We start from the raw sequence: 14276 nt of genomic DNA on the forward strand, positions 1-14276 counted from the left end.
TTTTAATTTTAATGCACTGAAATGAATAGCTAACCTTTAGAAAAGTATTTTAGTATCAGGTTTACATAATATGTTGCAGCTAAGATATAGCTGCCTAGAGTAACATCTTTTCACCATCGACTTTTCTAATTTGTTTGCAGCTCAGAGGTGAAGAATTGAAGAACTTCTGGAGAGCAAGCCTGGAACCGAAAGAATTGAGAAGTCATCCCTCTGACTCCTAATTCAGCAGATTAACTAGTAAAGCCACTGAGAAAAGCACAGTGAGTTGTACAAAGGAATAAAAATGTTGTTCCACAGCCAGAACAGAGAGATGAATAAGAATTTTGGCTCCTTATGAAAGGAGCCAAAGGCTCCTCCTTTGGCATTCATCTTCTTTCTCCTTATTTCTTAAAAGTTAAGAATTTAATCTAAGCAAGTTGTTCATGAATTTTACAGCCAGCATTCCTTGTCTCTGTGTCACGTACAAATGGTTACAGTCAGTCACGTCTCAGTACTTTTGAGTAGCTGGATGTGACAAAGTAAAACCCTTAGAGATTCAGTAAACTAAATTCAAGTTCCCCTTCCCAAAACCCTGAGTTTTGTTGTATGAATTTACTATAATGTCATAAAAATAAATAGGAGAGTCATCCTTCCAAAGTACCTACTTCTCCCTTGCTTTAACCTTTGTGAGTAGACAGTAATTTTCACCTAGGTGCTCAGATGAGATTATCGCACTCCCTTCCATTACTTTTCATCCTACTCTCTGCTCTGATTCCAGTTCTTCCAAAATAAAGAGACTGAAACACCAAAGGCAGCCCTCAAACATCAGCCAATAATTGTCAGTATTGCAGCTCCATGGTTCTATAATGCTTCTAGAAAACTAAAATATAAAAGCTTTATTTGCAATCACTACACTAACAGAAGAATAATTATTCCTCAGAGAATAATTATTCCTCAGAGATCTGTATTGGTAGTTCAATATTCAGTGAATAACTATGTATTTAAGCTTTTGAAAAACAAGTCCAAAGATTTTCTTACATGTAACAACACATAAAAACCACTTGAAATCAATACATTCTCTCCAATCTCATCAGCACACTTTGTTTCATTTGGAATTAAATAATTTATGACTTTTTTTTTTCTTTGTGAAATACAAGATACTGCTTTGGGCTGCAATCTTTTTGATATTAAAAAAGTAAGAAGAGTAGAGTTGGATACTTCATAAATAAACTCACCTACTACTACAGTGATTCAATATAAGGGCCAAAATAAAATCAGAGGGAAACCAAAGACATGGCAAGGGAGGGGACCCAAGCCTGCTCATTTTATAGAACTTTACTATTGATTTTGAAACAAGCACTATTATGGGCAACGTGAACGTGACCTAGTCTTTGTTTTAACTGACTAAACCAGGATTTTTCAAGTGGCTTACTTAGTATATGTTTATACAATATCAGAAAATTGCAAAGTTTTCTCTTTACCTCCTACTGTTACACTTAACAAAAGGGCATTTACTTCCATTACTCTGTTTAGACACTATAGTCACGTCATGGAAAAAAATTCCAAGAGTTTGGCCTTTAAACAACATTGGAAATCTGAACATGAATAAGCTCAAATAATATATTTTCCCACCATAAAAACTTTACATGCTGATGCATAAACTTTTTTCCCCACACACATTTGCACAATTATGGAGAGATACTTGTTAAGGGAGTGAATATTCTGCAAAGCTGATGCACTAATTTCATCATTTTTTCTGAGCAGTTTGCCTCAGCAGTCCAAGGATGTCTCTGCCCTCCCATCACAGACCACAGCTGAAGCAGAACATGCTGCCTATTCTGTGGCTTCCCCAGGACAAAAACCAGCTTCTTAGCTTAAACCTCTGAAAAATATAAGTTGAAACTGAGTCTACCTATTCACTTTTACTTCTCTCTTGCACTTGATAAAGTCCTTTCTTTAGAAATTTTCAAACAAGCAAGATGATCCATTTTATACTGTGCCCGAAATTGCTTTTTGTTTTATACAAGTTTCACATTCCTAAAAATCAACTCATTAGGTGGCAGGTCAGGATTATACCGTGTGACTTGACACATTGTCCTGGTTTTGTTAAAAAACAAGTTTCTCTTTTAGTGAGTTTGCCTGTCAGCTAAAGCCTTCATATTAGCTGCAGTTTCCTGGAGAACCAGATACATGTTTTGGTAAACATAGCAATGGAATGCAAACTTATTGATAAGCATAGATGGACATCTTACAAGAGGGGCAATGAGAAACAAGTGGTCAAGAAACTGACCAACTGTGTATAACATTCCATTCATGTGAATACTTCATATAAAAATGGGAGATCACGAGGATCTCGTCCCTTTTTCCTCTTTTCGTCCCCTTTGCTTATGGCCGACATTAGGAGAGGACCTTGCTGGTCGTCCCTGCCAACTGAGGCCTAGTGAGAGACTGAATCCAGCTCCAGTTGGCTGCAGAGTTCAATCCAGGACTTTGGGTGCTGGCTCTGCAGTTGCTGAGACTTTCAAGATTGGTTTTGTATATTTTGTATTATTTTCTCTATTCTTATTAGTAGCATTAGTAAAACATTGTTAATTTTTCCAACTCTCTTCTCTCTGTCCTTCTTTTCCTCCTGATTGCCTGTCCTTGGTGGGAAGGGAGGAGAGGGAGGGGCAAAAGGAGGAAGGGAGAAGGAGAGGAGGTTAACGATACATCTGCCAGGGTTTGATTGTCACCCCGCAATCTAAACCCTCAACACATTTTTCATTATGAGTTTCATGCCACTGAGGAAGGAAAAGGTGAACCAAACCAAAAATCAACTACTCAAATCAGAAAAATATTATTTCAAGATTTCTTGTTTTGACAAATCATAGTTTTGGTGCTGGGAAAAAAAAAAAAAAGCTCCTGAATCAATGAAGCTGAAGTATTATTATTTTCAAAGAAACAGCAAGTTAACATAAGTAATGGAAAAATACTGCATAAAAATGATGGCATCCAGATTAGTAATAATGACTTTAAATTAGCATGCTGAAAAAACCTGAAGTGTCTATTTCCATCTTGCAACACATCAGACAGTAAGTTTTTTTTACGGCACAAGTGAAATATTACTTCTGCATTCAGGAAAATTCTCTGAAATAACTGTCATCCAGAAACAGTACCCACAATATTATTATGAAAGTTTGAGCTGTTCAAAAATATTTCATTTCCATGGAGCTTCAAGCAATTGGACTGTTTGAATTCACAAATACACAACTGGAAACTATCCCAAAGCAACTTTTATGCCTATGTTAATATTGTTTAAGCCTGTATTATATCATCCTATTATACTGCCTTGTCACCAGAGTCTAACACTAACTCCATCACCAGCTCTTTGCTCCTCCTGCCTGCTGGATTTTCCAATATCTGGAAACACGACTGTATTCCTATAACCTAGTGCAATCTCTTCATTTTCCTTGACATGCACTTCCACAATGTCCAAACGTAATATACAGGCTTGCAGAGATTTTGTGAGGTCAATCACACTTCTGTTTCCAGTTATGAGAGAGGCAGCCCCACTATGAGAGGGGCCTCCAATTAGAATTTTAAGCATTTTTTTTTAGTCCTACAAACAAGTTCACTTTGAGGTTTCTTCTGTGTTCAGATCTTCCTACTACTTGTAGACAAAATACATATCTGGTGCAGCACTAAATGTAATACATAATGTCAATCAAACATAAATACGGTAAGGAACATGCTACATTTGATAAAATTTCTTGTGTCTTGCTGATTGCCTCTGCATGAGAGGGATGAAGAACAAGGGAAAATGCCTCCCAGGCCAGTCTGGAAAAGTCCCACAGCTTCTAAAATCCTGTTGCAGTTTTATAAAACCATCAGCAGAGGGCACTCAATCATTTCCACACCGAACCCCTCTGCTCACCTACAGTGATCTGCCCAGATAATACAATTACATTTTCTTTTCCTCCATCAGAATTTAACAGGGTTAGGAATTTTTCAACCAGCTTTAGCCCTAGGTTGTATACGTTTTGTCAGGAAAGTGCCCTGAAGTCGAGAATCTGGTGGATTAGGGGGAAAATTACGGATTTGTATACTGAGACACAACACTGATCTATTATTATTATTATTATTATTATTATACATTTCCTATTTATCAAAGTAGATCCTTAACATCTGTAAATTGGTATAGCTTTATTTACACTCATGTGAAAATCAATATGTAGCCTTCATAAAGGTCAAATACAGATTTGTGGGGGTTTTTTTAACAACTACGGAAACGCTTAAAAATTAACTAATAAATCCCCAACGTTTATGGTAAATCAGAAACATTACTACTCAGAAAGCTAATGTTTGGTGCAAATTAGAAAGGACAACGTCATTGAAACATGGAAATAATGAATTTAATTTCTGAGGAAATAATTGTTTTTATACACGTGAAACAGAAAGGAATTAGAATGCTCTCAGGTGCATAATATTCCTCTATTAACTAAGTTATTTGCTCCCCTCTGTCATACTCAAGCCATGGCCAATTATTTCTGACTTATAATAAGTAGGAAATTGTGGGTTAACCAAGCATTAGTAGGACAGGTTGCAGTAAAATTGAAATAATGACACTGTAACATAAAGCCATTTTAAAGCTGCCTGCAAATCAACCACTATGTGACAACTGAGAATCACATGTCAAATGAAAGTAAATAGCTGAATGAAGTAAAAACACTACAGCACATTGAAACTCAAATTTAATCCCAAACCTTAACAACCTGTTGGGAGATCTGTAAAGAAGAAAAACCAAACCAAACCAACAAACAAAAACAAACCAAAACAAACAAAAAATAAAAGCTGACATATTGTTAGGGTAAGTTTGCTTGCTAAATAAGGTATTGTACCAGTTATCACTCAGTTAGGTGATGGAAGAGCATACAGTGACATCTGAACATTCAATTTCTCCTTCACATTATAGCAGAGAGAGAAGACTTTCATACTTACATTTAGCAGCTGTTCAAAAGCATAGCTAAAGCCTTTTTTGTAATCCGTGATTCCTTTGGCAGAGATTTTATAGACAGCTTCTTTCAGCTTCTTCTTGTTCCTCACATTAGCTTGGACAAGATGATTAAAGCAACTGACGTTCTGAGCATTATTGTTAAACTGTAAAATAAATAGGAACAGTATTAAACCAAGTTAATTTTATTTTCTAAGTACCAAAGTACTAAAGGCTGATGGTTTTGTGACTGATGAGATAAAGCATGTCACACCTGGATTTTCATTTCCACTACACTGAGAATGTCCAGCAGTGTCTGAAGATTTTTCAATTGGGCAATAAACATTGAAAAAACAAACAAACAAAAGTAATTAGTACTTCACTCTCTGTCATTTGTTGTAGTGGGAAAACTCCTACAAAGTTTGTTTCAAGCTCATATAATGAAATTGAACTAAGAATGCAGAGTTGGGAAAATAAAAACAGGGGAAAATATTTATTTTACCTTTAAGAAAAAAATACAGAAAAATATTGGTTAAATTATCAGGTGACTTCCATATTGTGATAGATATATTAGCGTGCTGCTAAACCCGCAACTTTACAATGAAACTTATAGGTCTTAATCAATTAGTGCAGGTAGCTTACAGGAAAAAGAACTCATTCTTGAGACAAAGGAAGCACACGACATTATAGCTGTAAAAAGGAAAATATTGTTATCAATACAACAAATTTGTGTATTGAGAACACACATATTTGTGCTCTTACTGACACATCCATAAATACTACTTCCTGAAAAAATAATTTATATGAGATTCTGACATTATTTAGAAACATACATAAGATTCTTTTCTATGTGTAAAATGTTGTCTGTACAAGTAGGAATCAGTTTATGGTCTCTCTTTAGAATTTGACTCTGTATAAAAATGCATACATAGATATATAGGTGCATATATCCCAGTAGAGAGTAACACAGAAATATGTTTCATTTTTCAGCTACCTAAAGTCAAAGATGAGACTTCTCTTACAAAGAAAAAACAAGAAAAAATTTTTTAAAAAGTAAAAAAATCTGTAGCATGTCCAATTCTAAGTATAATCTTGCATGAAAGTGCAAATTACTGTACATAATCTGGGTTGAACTGTACTTGAACGAAAATCACCTTTTAACTACAACACAGTGATTTTTATTTAAGCTACTCTAGACTAATATTACTAAAGACTGTTTTTTAAACTGTTATCTATCCAGATTTCTTGTGTGAGCTTTGTTGGTTTTTTGTTTTGTTTTCTCGGTTGCTGGCAAACAGGATGTCAAAAAACTCTGTAAAATTCCATCTCAATAAAGGTACTAAGATCAAGACCTCCTAATTCACGTTTCAGCTGAAAGCAGATTATTCTGCCTCTTCCTGATTAAGGGTTTTTAGTGAAAGTAAATGTAATTTTATGCTGTCAACCTGGTGCAAAACCTTAAAATAACTTCAAAATCAAGCTTTGTTGGCTTAAGTGTCAATAATGCTAATTAGTTCAGTAGTACTGAAGATAAGGTAAATAAGGTCACAGATTTCAATAACTGCTCTGACTACTTACATGTCTAAAATCAAACACCAAGTACCAGGCACAAAGTACAGAGAGAGAATTGCTATCAGGAGCAAACATCGACTTGCACTGTAATTGTAGGACACTTACAGCGAACAGAACTTAAAAGGATGAAGAAACTGATAATATCAAACCAGTTTTAATAATGCATAATAATTCAAATCAAGTTAATAGGATGCTTAGGAGCTATGCAGATTTTCCATGTCCCGGAGTCAGATCCGTGCAGATGCATGTTCCCTGTCCTTATGGCCCACCAAATATGAACTACCAGTAACCTCTATCAAACATCCACCTTAATGACACTTTTGCTACCAACTTAGTAGGACCAAATGCATAACAGCAATTACAGTACAGCTTATGGCTGAGGTGACTGACAGAGAAAGGCATCATATCAGTAGAAGGCTTAGCCTAATTTATGCCAGGACCTTGAAAATAGCCAGACTCCTATAGTACTATAAGAGTGTTTCCTGTGCTGGATTCTAACTTGTATTTTCACATCTAATTTCTTATTATTGTAAAATGCATATGGCAAAGTGCACCATGAACTAGACACTTTAAAGCATAAATCTGCCTATCTCATCTTCTATTGTATCACAAGACACTCCTGCATGAATGTACAAGGAAACCTACTGTTTTGATTTTGAGCATTAAGTAGTACACAACTAATTTAATAGCTTGGCGTCTTGCACTTATTTTTCCAGGGAGCTTACTTTTGCTGATTGCTCATGACTTTATATTGTGTTTTGGTGAGATACTAATATTGTTTCATGATACAGCTGCTGTTTTCCTCTATTTGCTAAAAGATTGCTTTGATTCTTGCTAAGCAGGGAGATACATTATGAAAATACCCATATAGGAATCTTCATCTGTCTAATTAATAGGGACAGATATTACTTTGTCCCAATTTTGTGTCTTTCCTCCTAGGCAATTAAAATCTGTGGAAGCAATTTACTCTCAAATGACTTTATACAAAGTTTTCTGTCCCCTTTTTGTCACTGTGCAGTTCCCAATGCATCACAAGGGGATAACTGTTTCCAAAAATATGAAAAAAACATGAACAAATGCCTTAACATTGAAAAATGCAATGTTGTATTTGACCAAGTATTCTACAGAAGAGTCAGTTTTATGTAATAATATGACAAAGGTTGCTTATTTATTTTTGTAATATTTTATTTAGCACGGCTTTAATTTTCGAAATACTACAACTATTAGAAGTGTGAAAATAGGATGAGATAATGAAGATTAAAAATATTTTCCAGTGTCACAGTGCAGACTTCACCTTTATTTTAAAGAAACTGAATTAGATATAACCAAATTTTCAGCTTGAATCATCCTTTAATGTGTGCCATATTTCCCAGAAAATAATATTTTGGTAGGACCAACCTTCTACTGTCATAAAAATGTAGGAGTCCCAGCTGAACTCTAACGTTTCCATTGAGTGATTTTAAAGCCATTTTATAAGAGTTCTCTCCCCAGACTCAAACAAATTATGGTCATTCATTTTTCCATTTCTCCTCGCTATCATGTGGGGATTTTTATTCGCTGTGCTTAAGCAGCATGTTTTGCTGCCTAAGCGAAACCACAAAATGATCATACAACTGTAATCAATTCACTTTGATGCAAAACACTGACACACTCAATGATGCTGCTTATAGTAGTTTCTTATCGAAGTGCCCAATAAATCAACCAATGATTATTAGGTGCATTAACCATGCGGGAGTGAAAACACTATTGTGCTGCGGAATTATTTCAGCTTGCCTTAACCTAATTTTGTAGACATGATGGGAAAATTACTCAAGGAAAATATTTAAAAAATGCAAGGTCTGAAAATGAATTCTAACTGTGGGATGGGATGGGATGGGATGGGATGGGATGGGATGGGATGGGATGGGATGGGATGGGATGGGATGGGATGGGATGGGATGGGATGGGATGGGATGGGAGCACAGATCTTGTGCTTGGGCAGTAGAAGAACACTCTCTGGTAGGTAGCTCCACTCGATAGAAGCCAATTTAATCTGAAAAAGTAGAGTGAAAACACAGTTCTGCTTCATCACCGACATTATACGCATGTTATTTAATGAGTTAGTATAAAAGTAATCATAAGTCAAATCTTTTGGTCTGTACATTCTTTGTCTTGGACTATTACAAACAGTGGTTTAGGTGTTCATGTGAAAATTTAGCAACAAGTGAAAATTTCTCCCTAGAATGCCGCTAATATTAAACTGCAAATCTAAATTGCTTGTCAGCAGTCCTGCAAATGTATCAGGATAATTATTTCTATGAAGTTCAGGTGTCTAGCATATGGATTGGTAATTACGGATACAAAATTGACATTTTAAAAATCGACACGAATACTGGCTCAAACTGCTTAAGCAGTTAATAAGTAAACTGTGCTGCACTTACACGTGATATAAACTGAACAAAGGGTCAAGGTCAAAATCGACAGAAGCTGACGTAAAATGAAGGAGAGAAATAACACATTTGTAGAATGGAGAGTTATATCAACCAAATTCTGCAGATACCGTGATTTAATTAATACATGAGCCAGCTGTTTTGAAATACATCAAACAACATTAATGTTAACATCAGTCAACAAAGCAGATGAGGAGAGGTTTTTTTTATTATATAAAGGAAGCAGTAGATGGAACAACGATCCTCCAAAAGGAACATTTACCTGTTTACTAGGAATTGAAGACAAGTCTGAAGGTTGAAATGTGACTGATAAAAATGTTCAAAGTGGGAAAGAAACATTTCATTAATTTGAACTCCAGTACAATACTGAAGTAACTGGAGCATTTCAAGTGTAAAGGCTTTCAAATCACCCTTAAAACTGACTTGTCATAACACTTCAATAATTTTGCTCTTTAATTAGTTTACCGTATGACAAATACCAGGACTATTCATAACTTTGAGTTAGACAAACTGAGCCGGGTTTCAGTTAAACTCATCTGAAATATAATAGCACTAGTGGCATTAATAATTTTTCACACATTTGAATTTCAAAAGCCAAAATACCTGCAATAATCCTTTAATGATTACTGGATGTATTACTGGTCTATTAAGAATCATAAAAATGATTATTTATGTTTGGATGACTTCTTGAAAACACAGTTAATAATCACTTAGTATCTACCTGGAATAAAGAAGAAGCAAGATTTCAAAAGATTTCATTAAGTTACCACTTCAAAAAGTCCATGTTCTTACAAAATCAAAACCTATCAAGTGTTTAAAGTTGAATTAGTTACAATCCATACTTTATTGAATAAAATATTCTTAATGTCTCTATAAGAAACATCTGTTGGGTGTTTATCAGACTGGCATTTTCCCCTAGTTATTGCAGTAAAGACAGATAAATATACTTCACAAAAATACTGTTGTGGTGAAAAGAAAATAAGTGGAATTTGTGTGTGATGTCATGGGATCAGTGAGTCACTTACTGAACAACAGATGACATTTGGAGGCAAACCATTCAATTGTTAAAATCTAAAGCCATCCTATACAGTATGTCACCACCAGTGACAGCTTCTGCTTTTTCAACTATATATTATAAAAAGACTATTTGTTATCTAAGCCAAAATAAAGGGAGTTTGCAGCAAAATACTTGGATATCATGGAAAAATGGGTAACCTTAGCTTTTTATTCTAAAATATCATGAAGTATTAATATAAGTAAATCTGTCTTATAATTATATAGCCAGGTATAGGATCTAGATGTATTTTTCCTTAGATAATTTCTCAGTACGCAAATATTTATATTGTTTTGTAGCCTCTGTCTTTGGGATCTCCCAGAATGATCCTCTGACCTGAAGAAATGAAGACCTATTCACAGATTTGGCCAGGAATACCCAACACCTGTTACTGGGGCACTAAGCATATTGAAGAACTTCATCCAGTTGACCTCAAATCACCCAGTATAATCTTTGGCCAGATATGGGGCAACTCAATGACTTGAAAGATAAGTTGATCAGTTCAACCTAACATGAAATTCTAAACGTGCAACTCTGAAAAAAGAGGTTTAAGGCTGCTTGAACCTTGTCATTCTAGAGAAGGTCAGAAACAGAAGCACAAATCTGACAGTCTCATGAGGATTTTGTCTTTATTTTCCTATTCAGAGAAGGATCAACTTGCAAAACCAGTGGAAAATTATACAGAAGTGCAGTGAAATGTCTGAACACCAGAGAACTTTCCCCTCCCTTGGGTAGTTGCATTTTGCTGTGGGGTCCTTCAGACACGTGGACCTCTGCAATGCAGTGTCCCAAGAGCTCAACTGATGGACATGTGAAGGGGTTGTCATTCTGAAACCCTCCTGATTCTAGAATAGCTACTTCTGCATTGCTAAAAGCCTCCTCTTTTCTAGAGTCTCAACCTGGAAATTCTTCTTTAATATTATTAAAACTCCTACTCCAACACCAGGATATTAGAGAATTTAAGGGAAGAGAAAGAGAAATGTTGATTTATTTCTGTTCCCACTCTAAGTCCTCTGTGAGTATGATGGTAGAGCAAAAAATAAATTACAAGAGAAGCTACAGAGAGGTGTTTTCATTAAGTGGACAGACAGAAATAAAGAAATACAAACTCTCTATGGAAAAAGACCGCAAAATGAAGAAAGAAATTATAGGTACTCAGAAGGGGGATATACATGGACTGAAAAATACTTGAGACAGATAAGTAGAAAGAGAAAAGCTATCAAGCAGTCTGGAAAACAAACAAACAAAACAACCAACCAACAACATATGAAACAGATGAGAAGAAAAACATGTATAATACCTTTTTCACCCCTACAACTGCATTCAGTTCAATATATCACATGGTGAACAGATGCAAACTGCTCTATCGGGATTTTTTTTGAAAAATCTGCTTTTTGCAGACATCAACCGACCTCTCCCCAGCTGACACGCTTTAGCAAGCAACACATAGCACATAACTCCCAGGAACGTCCACACTTTAGCATCACAGGCATTTTCAAACATTACTGAGCAACTCAGCCTCCTTGTGAAATCGCACAGAACTGTTCGCATTTTATTGGTGAGAAAAGCGAAGCAACAGGGAAGAAAAGAAGTAAATGTGAGGTAAAGACATGGCCAGAAGCTTGAACCTAAATTTCCTCTACTAGAGCACCAGAATGTGATTTCTCCCTTTCCTTTGTGCAACCAACTCCCAGTTGGCAAATTTGCCCTTTAACTTGATATTAGTATTTTGCTATATGCCATTTATACCACAAGGTCAAACAGGGCACAAATCCTTACAGCAAAAATTTCTCATAAATAGCTCTTCACTTAAACTTCTTCAAAATGCACACACAGCTACTGTGATTTATCTGAAGGCTACCGCACTGTGAGACAAAATCCTCTAATTTCACAGGCAATGTATAAGTTGATGAACGTTTCAAATTTGCTTCTGTATATCCACCTATACCTCTATGTACATAAATATATCTCTACCTCCCAAGAGATATAAGGGATAAAAATCTGAAATCAAACGTTAATCATTCTTTTGGCAAGTGTAGGAGGTTATTTAAATACAAAGAAAACATTTGAATTGATTCTGCTTCTTTTATGGAAGGAAAACCAAAGCATCCCCTTCATTGCACTGTCTTCCAATTCACATTACTTGTAATATTAGCAAGACAAACAGGCATCAGAAACAACAGCATAAGAAGAAATGTTATAAAGAATTAAAAAGTAGTATCTTGGGACAGTAGTTTATCTTGATCAGGAAGTGCTTATTACTGTTTCTAACAGCCAATATCTTTTTTCCCTGCTGTATCTAATGTTTTCATATAGATATTTATTAAAAATGTTTATCTCTATATAATGTTTATCTACATATATGTGCTTAATTGTTTTTTATGGTATGTTCAGGAAAGCAAGCTTCAGTCAACATTTAGTAAGGACAATGATAAGTTTATATAAATCCTCAGCAAAGAAATTGAGGAAAGAGTGGTAGCTCTGCAATTCAACCTGAAAAACAAATTCTTTTGTAAAGTATCTCAATAATGGAAAATTAAACAACATAAATCAAAACCGATAAAGTGATGAAACGTTCAAAAACCTTTTCAGGTTTTGGTCACTAGGTGGCACTAAATGTTCGCTAGAAATGGGAAGATTTGCACTACTGATGGAGGCAGTTGGGACCTTCTGTGAATGGCATAAATTTCTAATTAGAAATAAAACAATTAAATACACTTGTGTGCCAAATGAGTGAAAAGGCAGGAATATCAAAATCCAAACTTCCTTCCTAAAGTAAAATTTGCACATGTTGAGGTCCCAGCTCCAAAAGGGTGAAAATCTATTTTTTTCCAGATCTACATCACCAAAACGAGTATCTCAGTTGCCAAGAGCTTTACAAACCATGTTTACAGTACTCATAATGAAAAAGCTGTAAAAGTTAATATTTGTCTGCCAACCCCCATCTAAATATTTTTCTCCATCTCCAAATTGTGTAAAAGTGATAATATTGTTATTGAATATTGTTTAGTACCAAATCTCTGTAAAAATTCAGATTTTCTCAATCATTTTTACCTGATGCCTCCCTATTCTTCACTCGTGCCATTTAGTTTACTAATATCTACTGATTCAAAATCGTATGTTTAATCAAAATCTCCTGAAATCATACTTCTAGGCAAAAAAACAAAGCAAAACATAGCCACAAACAAATAACCCCCAAAAAACGCCCTAAAAAACAACCCCTCAAAAACTGCTGACATTAAATGAGACCTTGCCTCAAACTGTGTTAAATTATGTATTTTTAGGCATTCAGAAATGTTTTTCATCTACAGGAAATAATATAAAATTGAACAAAACAGTAATTCCTATATTTAACTTGCTACAGAGACAAAACTTATGCATTTAAAATACCAATAAATCTGAAACATCACTCTGGGAATACTGAAAATCGAGAAAAATATGGGTAGCTTGCTGAAGAACTAATCAGATACTACTACTGCTGACTTTCAATCTGCTGAGGTTTGTTGCTATGCTACTTCTACCTCGTGGCTAAATCAGGTTGGTGACCCAGTTGTATCTATACATATTAAATGAGCAATAGTGAAATAGATCTGATTTCATCAGGCTTTCGTCTTGTAGCTAAATCCAGCTTTGTTGCTTTCTTTTCCTTTTCTTCCTCCTGCTTTAGGCTTGGTAATAGGATTTTAGGGTTAATCCCAGGAATAACTGAATTTTGAAGAAGGCCAGTTACAATCTATATTTCAGTAGTGAGAAGCTATTATAAATATTTATCAGAACCCATTTAGAGAATAGTAAGAAAGCAATTTGTGAAGTTTTATTCCCATGTAGATCTCAGCACAAAGAGAATTTGAGGCAGTTCAGGCAATAAAGGTTTATAATTTGACATGCCAAAAATAAGATGTGGTGCTAAAGATCAGCATTCAAATCTTGCTACAGAATAATTGTTTTCTCCTATCCTATGACCTGTGTACTGATACTCTTCAGATATATAGTACCACCCTACATATACATTGTAGAGAAAATGTTTAAACTTTATTCTAGTACTCAGGAGCACTCCCGAATTTCTTAAACTGTATTGCAAGTATAGGATGAAATAAAATTAGGGTTCTAAGACAATTTACACTATTGGCACTTCTTGAAATTTTAAATGCATTACGTTTCTTTTCATTGTGAAATGTATATATTCATATTATAGACAGAATGCATGTAAGGTGGAAAAATGCATAATACTAAGGTTTCTGAAAGGACTCTTGATAGATCAGATGTAGCAGCA

At 35.1% G+C, this 14276-nt stretch overlaps 1 protein-coding gene across 10 annotated transcripts in view; it reads right to left on the reverse strand.

Annotated features, from left to right (window-relative positions):
- Positions 1-14276, reverse strand: part of CACNA2D1 (calcium voltage-gated channel auxiliary subunit alpha2delta 1) — a 400174-nt gene that overhangs the window by 82289 nt on the left and 303609 nt on the right. For all 10 annotated transcript variants that reach the window (XR_011737089.1, XM_071803490.1, XM_071803489.1 and 7 more), the window contains exon 11: positions 4957-5115. Coding sequence is in view for 9 of the 10 variants with exons in the window: in XM_071803490.1 (XP_071659591.1) it covers positions 4957-5115 (159 nt within the window). In the remaining variant the exon portion in view is untranslated. The remainder of the gene's footprint in view (positions 1-4956; positions 5116-14276) is intronic.

Source organism: Patagioenas fasciata, chromosome 1 (genome assembly GCF_037038585.1).
Source record: "Patagioenas fasciata isolate bPatFas1 chromosome 1, bPatFas1.hap1, whole genome shotgun sequence".
Taxonomy (NCBI): domain Eukaryota; kingdom Metazoa; phylum Chordata; class Aves; order Columbiformes; family Columbidae; genus Patagioenas; species Patagioenas fasciata.